Here is a 14,144-nt window from a genome sequence, read left to right as displayed (position 1 = left end):
CTGTCTGTTTGCTTTGGAATCTCAGTTGAAAGCTGAATTTTATTTGCTTGAGAAACGTACTCTTGTTTTCTGCATCGTCATCTTTGAGTTTCAGTTGCAAGCCAATTCCTCTGTACCTAGAATTACTTCAGTTCTGGCTTGTCTATCCTGTCAGGCAGGATCAGATTAATTTCATCTTCATTGAAGTTCAAATGCATGCATTTGCTTTAGTCCTTTAGACCTTTGCTCTTCTCTGCTTCTAGTGATGCTTCTTGCTGCAAACTGTTTGGATTTAGTTGAATGTATGGGGTGAGGGCATCCTATGTGTGTATTATATCATCTCAGAAGGACCAGGAAGTGAAGAATGTCCAAAATCTTGTTAATTCCTTCACAGATCTATACAATGTATAATATATGTGAAAGAATGATAATAATAAAAAGAAAAACTGCTTGTGTAAATTGTTATTTACTACAAATTATTAACAATTATTTTATTTTAAAACTGAAAGAGCCACACTGTAATTTATAATTAACAATATGAAGAGCATGCACCCTTTTAAATATGAAGAGCATGCACCCTTTTAAACCTATAAGGGTGCAACATTTGTTAGTTAAGTCATATTTTAGTGTGTGATAAAAGTGGTCAGAAAGATGAAACTTGAATATGAAAAACACATGCGCGTGCGCACACACACACACACACACACACACACACACACACACACACACAATCTCTCTCTCTCTCTCTCTGTATGTATGTATGTATGCATGTATAATTTCAGTGTATGCAATTTGAATAGGTTCTAAGTTCAGTGTCATAGAATTTTTTAATGTTACTGAGAAAATGATACTCAGTCGTGCACTCTACATGTAATATGTGAATAAGCTTAAAATGCAGGCATGGCAGTAGTCGCCAAAAGAAAGTCGGTTTTGCAATTTAATGAGGAAGTTGGGAGCTATGTTAAAAGGGACCATAAAAGCCACATTTTTTGGGATGAAAATATGCTGGGCATAATTAGTATTTGCTGGAGTATATATGTTCTTACATAGTTTTTACATTTTTTTAATGTTAATACATACAAATAAGTATATTTACATTACACATTATGCATTTATTCTGTACATAGCTAGTCTTCCCACACATTATTATTATTATTGAGTTCAACTTTGCCTTTCATCTTTTTGAGGTCGATAAAATAAATACCAGTTGAGCACGGGTTGATACAATCACCTTACTCCCACTCCTGAGATTTGTGGCCTTGCACCAAAATTTGGAACCAGTTATTACAATATTTTCTAACTTTTGCATTTGATTTTAGCTTCAATGTGAAGATAGGATTTTATGATGTGTGTGTGTGTGCACGTGTGTGTGTGTGCAACTAAAAAGGAAAATAAACCAAAAGCATAACCAACAAAAATGTACACCAAAATAGGACTTTATCCATTTGTTTAAAATCATTATACCTTTAAGCATCATTGATTATAATTTTTTTTAACATGAATCTCATGGACATACACTTTAGATAAAATCATTAGAAAACTGTATAAAAGCCTTGTGTTAATGAAAATATATTAAAATTAGAACTTATGAGATTTTTGACATTTATTCGCGACTAAACTAAAATTTTGCTGGAGTTATATTCACATAGAAATGTTCATCATTTATCCTCTTTTTTCAACTCTAATTAGAGATTTTATGTCTGCCTTTCTAAGATTGCATGGGCTGAAAGAAAATATATTGAGGCTGTATTTTACAATTTTACAGCCAGAAGTCCTCTCTGTCACTAAGCCTTGCCTAAGGGATTTTAAAATATTGTTTCCCAGTGATCATTACAAATCAAAAGTGCTCCGTTACCGGATGTATTATTTACAGGAAATGTAAAAATGGCATCACCATTCTCCTCAAGTAGTGTCATGGAAAGAAATGAAAGGATCTAAAACATTTATAGGCTTTAGTACACATGTGTGTGCGCACACGCACACACACACACACACACAATGTATAATATATATGTGTACATTATATTTAATATACACACACATACATATTATAAAATACATGTATAAAATGCATTCAAAAAGACTCCGGCTTGATTTTTTTCCTGGAAAAATTAATGCCTTATGGATAAAATCCTTTGGGTGGCAGGTGACACCACCCTTCCTCTGCATGCATGAAAATTTTCATGCCAATAAGCTGCATCAGTTCCCAGCTGCTATGCCTAGAATGCTGACATGCAGTGCACACTTGTCAGATTTTTGTTTTTACACAAGATGACCAAATGCATCGAGTAGAGATCATAAACCTATGTCTCATCACCAGTGATGATGGTGTTTTTGAAGTTTGGGGTTGTGGTTTTAACAGTCCAGCATGTCCTGAGTGATTTCCATGCAGAATTGCTTTTGCTGCCCTGCCAGTACCTTCGGGGTGAATTTCGCCAACACTCCCTGCATGTATAAATCCTCTGTTAAAATGGAATGCACTGATCCTGTACTTATTCCTACTTTGTGAGCAATTTCCTGGATTGTTACACGACAGTCTTAAGCAGTTGTACCACACCTTGATCTGAGTTTTGCCCATGGCATCATCACCAAAGGTCTGCTGAATCTTCTGGATGGATTGAGTTTGAGTATCACCAAGCTTTTGGGAAAACTCGATGCATTGTCTCTGCTTGATGCATTCAGGTCATCTTGCATGAAAACAAAAATCTGACGAGCACGCACTACACATTTGAACTCTAGGCAAAACAGCCAGGAACTGACATGGCATATTGGTGCAAAAATTTTCATACATGTGCATGAAGGGTGTTGTCACCTCTCACCCAAAGGATTTTGCCCACATGGCATTAATTTAGGCAGGAAAAAATGAAGTCAGATGCTTTTTGCATGCACCTCGTATATTTAATACATACTATATTGTATTATTTTAGTATCATCATCATCATCATCATCATTACTTTAATGTCCAATTTTCCATGCTTGTATGGATCATATGAACCTTGTTCTAGTAAAACTTTTCAGTGATATTGGAGAGGATATCTGCTTGTCCACTACATAGACACAATAACAGCATAATATATGCTACCAGGTCGTATTTGCTTGCAAGTGATGGGTATGGTCTATATATGTATAAATTAATGTGTAGTTGTTTATTCACTCTGTCACTACCCTTTTGTATAAACAGTATAGCAACAAAGTGAATCATATGCTTTGAATGAATAGTATCTACTAAATGTATTGAGTACATTTTCTTTTGCTTTTACACCCAAACATATGTATATGTATATCACCATCCATCCTCATATTCACTATATCATAAAAATTATTGTATTTATAATAGGTTTCTTTTTTATGTTTAATTCTTTTTGTTCTCTTTTGTTTGCCTCTGCTGAAGCTAAATTGTTTGTTGCTAATTTTACTTAAATTTTTGTTTCTTTGCTGCTATTTCTATTTTACAAACGGCTTCTATTTTATTTGACAGCTGATTGTTTTTTTAAAATTTTTTTTGATAACATTCTTAAAAAATAGTTCTGTTTTTTTGTTTTGTACATTTCTTAGAATGCAGCAGCACCAAGTCCACTAGGTCAAATGCCACCTCAAGATGGAATGCCAGGAGGTCCGATGCCAGGTTTTTTTACTGTAAGTGAAATGCTCTGAAGATTTCAATATTGGAGCTGTGGTTTGTTTCTGTTTGTTCGATTAAGCTGTAAGGAATTAGTAACATTTAGAAATAAGTTTCTGCAGTTCCTTTATCAGAAGAGGAGACCTAAGTTCTTTGCTAGAAGTGCTTCCACTTTACAGTTTATATTTGAAGAATTGACTTGTAAGACCTAGAAGTGTACATTTTTAAACTTTGGAACCAAACTGAGATAAAGTGTTTTGTGCTTTGCAATACCTTAATGCAGGTAATAAGTGAAGCATTATGTAGAGGTTATAGGTAATTTTTAGTTCTCAATACAAAAAAATATTTGCAAGTTCAAATGTGGGGCAAACAGTTTTATGGCTTCTGATTACACTCTCTATTTCTTATCTCCCTTAGACAGTCAAATTTCGTCACAATTACAATTAGTAATAAGGTTTTAAAAAGATTAGTTTATATAGTTTGATCATTAGTTGGGTTGCACCAGTGTCTCTACATAAGATATTAACACAAACACTACTACATTAGCATCCATGTATATAACAATACGTTTTGCAATGTGATACTTAACAGACCAGCTGTTGGTTTCAATGTGTCTCTAATAGCTCTAAATGATAGTATTATTATCTTTAGGAATATAGCAGTGAGCTAGCAGAATCGTTAGCACACCGGGCAAAATGCTTAGTGGCATTTTATCCGTCTTTACATTCTGAGTTCAAATTCTGCTGAGGTCAACATTGCCTTTCATCCTTTCAGGGTTGATAAAATAAGTACCAGTTGAACACTGGGGTCAATGTAATCGACTCATCCTCTCTCCCAAAATTACTGCCATTTTGGCAAAATTTAAAACCATTAATTATATTTAGGAATAAAGGTAGAAATAATCTGAAGAAACAGTCCAATTTAAGCCCCTACTGCCCAGTTTAGTAGTTCTCTATATTTTGCGTGTGTATATATATATATATATACACACAGATATACATACATTTTATATATGTATGTATATATATATATATATATATATATATATATATATATATATGAGAGAGAGAGAGATGTATGTATATGCATATATGTATGTCTGTCTGGAATTATCCTCGTAACCTTGACAATCTCTTCAGTTTTATATCATCATTAGAACTGACAATATGTATTCAAGAGAAGAAATTTTCTTTAATTTGTTAATAAGCTGTAACTTGCCACATTAGTATTACTATTTTTGTTTTTCAATTATTGGTTTTAGTTAAAAATTTTTATTTGAAAAATTATTTTCTCTATTTTTTTTATTTTATCATCTTAGTCATTTTACCATTTTAATCTACCCTGTGTGCCCACCCTACTCTTTGTCTTTCTTTTCTAGAAACTCTTTGTTCTGTGACAAAATTTTCTGCCATTTTGTTTTTTCCTCCTTTTATTGCATGCATTTGTGTATAAAGAGCCCTAGACTGATTGGACATTCACACTGAAAGGGTGAGGGTATCACTCCATGTATTAAGCCAACTTTAGTGATGTTTTATATTTATTATTAATTCAGTGCAATATTTTTTTGACTTTCTTGACTAGGTTATTTATTGGTAGACATTTGTAGAGATAGTCACATCTTAACTTGTCACAGTGACCATTAATAATTCATTTTATATTCGTTAAATAAAGCATTATTGTTGAGTAAGATGTACTATACTCTGAATGAACTTCTCACTGTCAAGATCTGAACTCACCTTCTACTGTCTCTGTTTGTCTGTCTCTCTCTCTCTCTTTCTATCTCTCTCATACATACAGCTTGTATGTGCGCACTAAAACAATATTCAATAATAAAAAAAAAACAATTAGCCCAACGAAATAGTCTATGGTGATGCGTCAATGGTCTCTTGTCCTGTACTGTCTGTCTTCAGGCCACTTCGACTGGACAATATTCAATCATAAACATATGCTCTATTACTAAATCATACAAAATAGGTTCAATAAATTTGGCTGTTTTAAATGAATTAAAAAAAAAAAAACCGAAAAAAAAACCAAAACAAAACAACCTTTGATTAATTGAGAAATTTCAGCAGGCAACTATTGTGGAAGATAGTAGGAAGGAGGAAAGATTTAACTTAAAATATAGGATGCGCGTAAAAATTATAGGCACACATTTTTGGTGGGGTTGTTCACCAAACAAAATGGATTACAGTACCTGAACCAGTGGAAAGGCAAAATTGACTGCTAAGACCTGGAACAAACACTGCATGATGTTCTGTGCAACATTCTAACAAGTTTGTTGTGATTGATTCTAACTTTGGTAGAATGGCTGGAATTTTAGACGAAGAAAGGGGTCAGTTGGTTATATCAGCCTCAGTACTTGACTGACACTTTTATTGATCCCTAAAATGTTGAAAGGCAAAGTTGGCTTTGGGAGGGGAAAATGCAAGGCATTTCATCCAACACTCTAATAATTCTGCCATGCCAAATAATAATAATAATAACAATAATAATAATCCTTTCTACTAAAGGTACAAGGCCTGAAATTTTGGGGAAGGGAGTAATTGCTCACATTGTCTCCCAGTGTTTTACTAGTACTTAATTTATTGAACCATGAAAGGATAAAAGGCAAGCATCAACCTCAGTGAGATTTGAACTCGGAGCGTAAATCTCTAGAAGAATTGCTGTTAAGCATTTTGCTACCTTAATAATACTAATAATAATTTCTAATAGAGGTACAAGAAAGAGCGTAGTTGGTCGAATCAACCTTAGTATTTCACTGGGTCTTAATTTATTGACTACCACTTCACTGAAGAATGAGAAGTAGAGTTGACCTTGGGAACGTATGAACTGAGAACAAAGTAATATAACTAAATACTGCATAGCATGTTACTTGTTGCTCTATTCATTTTGTCCATCCACTGCTGTCAATTGCAGCAGCAGCAGCAGTAGTAGTAGTAGTAGTAGTAGTAGTAGTAGTAATAATAATAATAATAATAATAATAATAATAATAATGATGATGATGCCAAAAACAAAATTGAAGAGGACTTACAATAAAAATTAAAAACATTATTTACAGTTTCTATGTTTTTAATGTTCAATGAAAACACATACTATATCGTAAACTTTGTTAAATCTGCTAAATTTAAAGCTATCTAGTTTTTAAACCACCACAACTCTCATTGCTAACCTGAATTTAATGTCCTTTGAAACAATATTGATCACATCACTTGCTAGAAAAAAAGATCCATATTTCCCTCAAATGACACTCTGGTATCTGAGAAAGGAAGACATATATAATGTGGTAAGGTGGACTTAGACACACTTAGGTTGAATACAGGACAGGATAGTCATGGCTGTAATATTTCACTGTTACATCTTTTTCATATTCCTTACAAATGTAAATATTAAAATATATATCTGCTTATCATTTAGGTATATATATATATACAGTAATCCCTCACCATATTGCAGTTACCTATTGTGGTTTGTTATTTAAACTTATGTCGATTCCTTTGTGATGTTGTTTTGCATTTATAATAAAATAAATATATACAAATTATGAAAATGATTAAAAACAAATAGACAGTACTGTTTCGACTTCAGATATTTTCACCTATCGTAGGGGTGTTTTAGAATGTAACACCCACAATAGCTTAGGGATTACTGTATAACAATATAATTTGTACCCCACATTAATTAAACTTGGTTGAATTTAATATTTTGTGAAAGTGGGGCTCACCAACTGTGGGTATAGAGTTTTGAATTACAGTTCATTATGCAAAGGATTGAATAACTCTTGACATAGCTGGATACATCACTTTATTGTTTTGTTCACATCATATTTCTACTACAGCTCTGCCCCTTAACCAACGTCATAGTTGTACTCCTTAGTCTATATCAGTGCTTCCCAATCTGGGGTCCACATACTCTGGCGGGGTCCAGTGTTCAGTCTTTTAAAAGATTGCACTGTAAAATGTATTTGCATTTATAATTATATTTATTCATTTACATATACCTTTCAAGTGAGGACTCAACACGGAAAACAAGTTTGTTAGCTGATAAAAGTAGCTTACACAGCTTGCAGGCCTTTCAAAAGCTGTGGTTAAAGAGAAAGATAAAAAAGGATCCTTTAATAGTGAAAAAGTTTGGAATCATTAGTATATGTTATAAGTTATCTTTTTACTTATTTCATAGTTGCACTCAATAACCAACATCCTAGTTTTCCTCCTTGAGCAGCATCATACTTACACTCATTATTTTACCTTTTAGGTAACTCCCTTCCTTACATCATTGTTATACTTCTTACGCTACTTTATTCTTTCATTTCTCAGTGTACATCAAACTAGCCTACATCATATTTCTCCCGCTAATATCAAACTCCTTAGTCAAAATCATAAATATACTCCTTAACCAACATTATACTACTTGGTCTGCATCAGTTATACACCTTAGCCAACATTTTGCTTATATTCTGTAACCTCTATAAAACACACTTCAGTCTACATCAGTAACAATTAACTTCCATTATGGTTTATACTTCTGAGCCTACATCAATTATAGTTATTTTTTAACCCACACTGTAAGCAGGTTTTCTTGATAAAAATGTCATTTAATTAACTATATATCTACCTCAATTTGTTAAATTTAACTCATTTTCTCAGTGCCAGTTGTACCTTTTTATGTAAAAAAAAAAGAGAAGTTTCTTGGGACATGGCCCTTTCCCTGTCTAGGTCCTCTTTCAGTGTCTTAATGTTCAGCTTGCGCTTTTGCAGGTCAGTGACAAGTAGTGTAGGGCAATGATGGTCCACATTCAGAGAAGAAATTTCAGACTGGTACTGTATGGGGCCCTGGAAGTGGGAGAGTGAATAACATAAGGATAATGGTTGTGTTGGTTTAGATGAGGATGAGATGTAATAGGATTAAGTTTGGTGAAGGGACTCATGGTATGGTGAAGGGACTCATGGTAGAGGTGGCACATACAAATAAAGAATAACCTGTATCAATTCCAATATCTGTAATGTACAAAATGTATTTCCTTTTCTCGTGGATTGGAACACAGGCCGTAAATTAGACTGTTATTATTTTAATGGAATTTTTATTAATCTTTTTATTACCAAACTTCTGTTGTAATAAGTTGTTGTTTAGAACATAAATTTCCATGGAATTTTAATGAAAGGTTTTAATTTAGATCACTTTAACATAGGAAATTGTTCCATAGAACCAGGGGCAGTTTGAGGCAAGTTATTAATCAAAAGGTTTAAGTAGATTATTTTCAGTTATTTATTAAGAAAAGATTTTTGTTTCCTCACATACATATAAAACCATTAAAGAGATAAAGCATAGATTTTTCACTGAATGGCTACTTATAAAGCATTTAACTGGCAATACTTATTCATTTTAACATTAGCACTTGCTATAATTTGGTAATTTAATTCATTGGGGCTTCTCAAAACAACATCTAACGCCTGTTGATGTAAAGATCTTTTAGTAATTTTAAATTTACTTGGTGGTGGTGATGGCGAGACCCAGTTTCTTGTTTATAATTGATGTCTTTCCCCTATTTTAGCAATATTAATATAGTAAATTTATAAATTTTAACAATTTTCTTGCACTTGTAATCTTTTTCTACACATTCTCTTCTCTCTATATCAATATCACACACACACACACAATCACAAACTGGTGTACTGAACCACACATTCATAGTTAGTGGCTGCTGTTTTAAACCATATTCATAATATTTTAAGAAATTTTTCTAACAGCTATAAATATTAGCTTTTCTCTAAGTTTCACCTGGGTTTGAACTATTGGTTGACATCTAGTGGAGATCAAATTAGCAGTGGTTGTTTATTTTTATTATAACTTTGAATATTAATGATTCACTTAAAAATAAAAATCGGTTAAAACAAAATATTTTCCTCTTCCTTAAACTTTAATGTATTACTCAAAGAATAATTAGATATACATACAGGGGTTGGACAAAATAATGGAAGCACCTTAAAATTTCAAACAAATTAATTTTAATATGGGGTAGGACCGCCTTTGGCAGTAATTACAGCTTGAATTCTACGAGGTATGGACTCGTACAAAGTTTGAATTGTTTCCAAAGGAATTTTTTGTCCATTCTTCAGCTAAAACAGTCTCCAGTTCTTGTAGTGATGATCATGGAGGATATCGAGTCCTTACTTGTTCTTCTGAAATACACCATAAATGTTCCATAATATTGAGATCTGGGAACTGTGGTGGCCAGATAAGATGTTCAACTTCACTAGAATGTTCCTTGTGTCATTCAGTAACAACTGTAGCTGTGTGAATTGGTGCATTATCATCTGAAAGATTGCGTTTCCCTCCAGAAACAGTTCCGCAACCATAGGATGAATTTGATCAGGTAAAATACTTAGATAGTCTTGACTATTAAATATGCTATGAAGGGAAACCATTGAGCCGGTGGATTTCCAATATATAGCCCCCCCCCCCCCCATCATCACAGGCCCTCCTCTATGTTTAACATTTGGAAGAAGGCAGTCTGGGTCAAATGCTTCTTTTGGCTGTCTCCACACATATACTCAGCTGGCGGTCGGAAATAAAGTAAAGGATGACTCGTCTGAGAAAATAACATTCTTTCACTGCTCTAGGGACCAATTGTGTAGGTTTTTACTTCACTCTAAAACTTTGCAATGTTTGTTTTTGAAAGTAGTAGTTTTCTGATTGCAGCCCTCCCATGAAATCCGACTTTGTGCAGCTCCCAGCGAACAGTTTTTGTGGAAACTTGGTTCTCAAGGTGGTCATTAAGCTCTGCAGTAATTGTGGGAGGTGTACTTTTGTGATCCTTTCTAACAATTTGCATAAGAGTCTGACTGTTCCTATCTGAAAGTTTTGGTATTCTTCCGGAGTTTTGTTTTGATGAGGAGGGTTTTCTCTCTTTTTCAAAGGCTGTCATTACTTTTGAGACAGTAGTTCTTGATACACTAAACATAGAGACTGAGAGAATAAGTACAAGGCTTCAAAAAATAAGTGGCAGGGTTGAGCCTGCCATATGAGCACCAACAATTTGACCTCTTTGAAAGTCCGATAGATCTGTCATTTTAATGAATTAAAATTCATTACCTTTTTCTGATGATATCTGAAAAGAAACAGCAATTTTAGCAAAACATATTAAGCAACACTAATGATAAATCAAAAAACAAAAATAAACAAGCTTTTGCCGTTTTTATAGATGCTTAAAAATTATGTTGCTAGGTGTTTCCATTATTTTGTCCAACCCTGTACATACACACACGGATACACCCCACGACAGTTTTACCTGTCATGTTGTTGTTAAAAACATTAATCAGTTCAAACTGAGTTGCAATAAACTTAGCATTTTAAGACTTTCCATGTGGAGTTTTGTTTGCAGTGAAATTCTGTTTGGTCAGATTCTTCACAAATCACAGAGTATCTTATAGCATCTGACTCCATTCATTAACAAGGTATTCATTTAGGTTTGTTTTGTAGATATTAAAAAAAAAAAAAAATTCTTTTTTAAAGTGGATCTAGAGCAACCATTTTGTTTATGATGGGACTCTGGAATGATAATTACATTTTTTTTAAATATTTTTTTTTTTTTTTTCATTTTGCTATCATTTCTTTCTTTAACAAAAAAAAAAAAAAAAAAAAAAATTTTAAATTTAATATATGCTTATTCATGTAAAAACTTAATGGTTTCCAATCTCTAAGTCTTTCACACCTCATTCAGTCCCTTCATACAAGAGAAATATCAAACCTCCTCCCCATACAGTGTTAAGGGCTTAAAAAAAAAAAAAAAAAAAAAAGTGCTAATGGACATTTGATGATTTTATTGAACTGAAATAGATTTAGCTTGCAGCAAGTTGGTTCGTTCTCTCTCTCTCTCTCTCTCTCCCTCATACACACAGCTGAAGGGAAAAACTTATTAGGATGGGGGGGGAAAAAAAAACTAATGTTGATGTTTTTAACCTTAGCACTTTTAATTTCTTATGTATTCAGAGTTGTAAATTTTAGGTTCATTGCACGCGCGCACACACACACACACACACACACACACACACACACACACACACACACACACACACACACACACACACTTTCCGGGTCAGTAATTTCTATCGGATTGACCTTGTTGTTCTGTAATCTCTACCTGATTAACTTGTTACTTGCTATCCAGCAAAGCTACAAACTGGTTCTAAATTTTAAAAATTTCATCTTCTCCATTTTTGCTGACAATTTTTCGAGTACATTTCTATATCCTGTTCTTTCAAAATGAGGAATTTCTAATTTCCTTCCAGTGTAGTGTACCCTAACAAATTTGGTTAATGACTTACGATATTAAGATTACTCATTCCTTAATCCTCATTTGTTTTGTCTTTGTCCACTGTTGTATTATCAGATTTCATTGTTCTTCTTAATACTTACTCTCATTTCACCATGTTATTTATTTATATGTAAATATCATTATTATTATTATTATTATTTATTTATTTGTTGTAAATCATGTGAATGCATGTGGGCTAGTTGTTAGGGTTGTTGCTGTCACAATTGTAAAGATTGAGGGTTCAATTCCCAGGCCAGCTATTCATTGCATTGCATTGTATTCTTGAGCAGAACCACTTCATTTCATGTTGTTGCAGTCCACTCGGCTGTAAACGAGATCCAGCTATAGCTGGGAAGTTGATTCTGCTACAGAATGGCATCCCATTTCAGGAGTCAATGTTGTTATCTCAGTCAGTTATATGTCATGGAAACTGGGGTTAACACTTTGCCTTTATGAGTCCTAGGGCTCTTAAACCTAAGTGGGTAGCAAATCACATCTTCTGCCTGATGATTTGAACTTTTGTCCTTTCAAAATTGATAAAAATTAAAAGTACTAGTCACACACAAAGGGTGAGTCAACAGGATGGCACCTCACCTGTACAATTTTGTTGTGGTCCTCTACCAATGTATGAAAACTTTATCACTAATTATTTATGGCAGTGAATTACCAGAAGTAGAAAAAACACAAGACTATTGTTTTATAGTATTTGGTCTTGTATGTTCTGAGTTCAAAGCATGCTGGGTGTTGATTCATTCAAATTTACTCTTCTCTCTTTTTAAATTAGTGTTGTCATGTCCAAAAAAAATTATTATTGTTATCATTTGTATTATTAATATTCCTCTGGTAAGCTGGCAGAATTGTTTGAGCATTGAACATAATGCTCAGTAGCATTTCTTCTGGTTCAAATTCTATTGAGGTCAACTTTACCTTCCATCCTCTTGGGGTCGATAAAATAAGTAAGTCTAGTACAGGGATTGATCGAATTGACTTGTTCCTTTTTTTCAAAATAGTTGGCCTTGTGTTAAAATTAGAAAGATTATTATTATTATTATTATTATTATTATTATTATTATTATTATTATTATTATTATTATAGATTCCAAATTTTGCTATCTTTTTGTGTGTTTTTTTTTAACCTTTTGATGTTGTTTATTCTTTTATTTCTGTTGATGTTTGATGTTCTGTCTATATGAGCCATGGTGTATAGTAATTAAACTGCTGAGCAAGTTGCCACTATGAGCACACGCAACCATCCATTCAGTGCCTGTAGGTAGTTTCAACTGTGACAAGACATATTAAGACGTGTTAACTACATATAAATAATGTTTTACACTGTAAATATTTTAGCCTTAATGTGATGTCCTTTATAAATAATCCAATTTAAATAAAATATTCTAAATGCAACTCTTTTTAATAATAATGATAATAATAATAATAATAATAACAACAATAATATTAATGATAATAATAATTAATAACGTTAATGATGTGTATAAGTTAGCTTGTTGAGGTTAAAACTAATTAACAACAGTGATTTTTAGTTGCTGTTGTTTATTGTTCCTGTTGTAGGTATCAGAAATAAATGATAGAATTTAGTTGTTAAAGACAGTAATTCTCTACTAGTGTAGTTGCTGCTTTTATCATTGGTTTTGTATCATTGTGGCATCACCATCTTCATCACAATCAAATGCTTCCTCCCCTTCCACAGCCGCCAGCATCACAGCCGTCCCCCCACCCGCAGCCTCACACTCCCATGATGGGACAGAACCAAGTGAGTATCCACCAACTCCTCCTCCTCCTACACCTCCTCCTCCTAATGTGATAGTTTTTGTTTCTGTGTGTATGAGTGTGGACGTGTGCATGAGTGCATATATGTGTGTAAGGAGCATCTTGTGTGTATGTGTCAGTGTGAACGTGTGTGGGTCAAGTATGAACTTGTCTGATTCATTTGTTCAATTAAGTGGATGAGCTATATATCAAATTAGTGTAAAAAGTGGCTGTGTATTCCACAGACAGACATACCCTTAATGTAATTCTCAAGTGAAATTAGTGTGACATAGTTGGACTTTTGAATTACAGGTGTAATCCATCCAATGAATTTCTACTTGGTTTCCAACTATAGTAGTTGTAGTAGTAGTAGTAGTAACGATAATGCCATGAAGTAGGATCAAACCCAAGACCTCCTGGCTGTAAAATGAACTTAACTATTCAGCTCCACCTGCGTCTAGATGTGT

General features: G+C 33.4%; 1 protein-coding gene across 24 annotated transcripts in view; it reads left to right on the top strand.

The window, feature by feature from the left end:
- The window catches only part of LOC106874579 (single-stranded DNA-binding protein 3), a 186,456-nt gene that overhangs the window by 113,754 nt on the left and 58,558 nt on the right, over positions 1-14,144 (top strand). For 12 of the 24 annotated variants that reach the window (XM_089356841.1, XM_089356830.1, XM_089356843.1 and 9 more), the window contains one exon: positions 3,535-3,615. The exons of 3 other annotated variants lie outside the window; for them this stretch is intronic. In XM_089356841.1, coding sequence (XP_089212967.1) covers positions 3,535-3,615 — 81 coding nt within the window. Of the gene's footprint in view, positions 1-3,534; positions 3,616-13,618; positions 13,682-14,144 lie in introns of all 24 variants that reach the window. 9 more of the 24 variants (XM_089356838.1, XM_089356825.1, XM_014922358.3 and 6 more) reach the window with 1 other exon arrangement.

This window comes from Octopus bimaculoides, chromosome 8 (genome assembly GCF_046866305.1).
Source record: "Octopus bimaculoides isolate indiv1 chromosome 8, ASM4686630v1, whole genome shotgun sequence".
NCBI lineage: Eukaryota > Metazoa > Mollusca > Cephalopoda > Octopoda > Octopodidae > Octopus > Octopus bimaculoides.
This window is presented reverse-complemented; position numbering and strand designations above follow the sequence as displayed.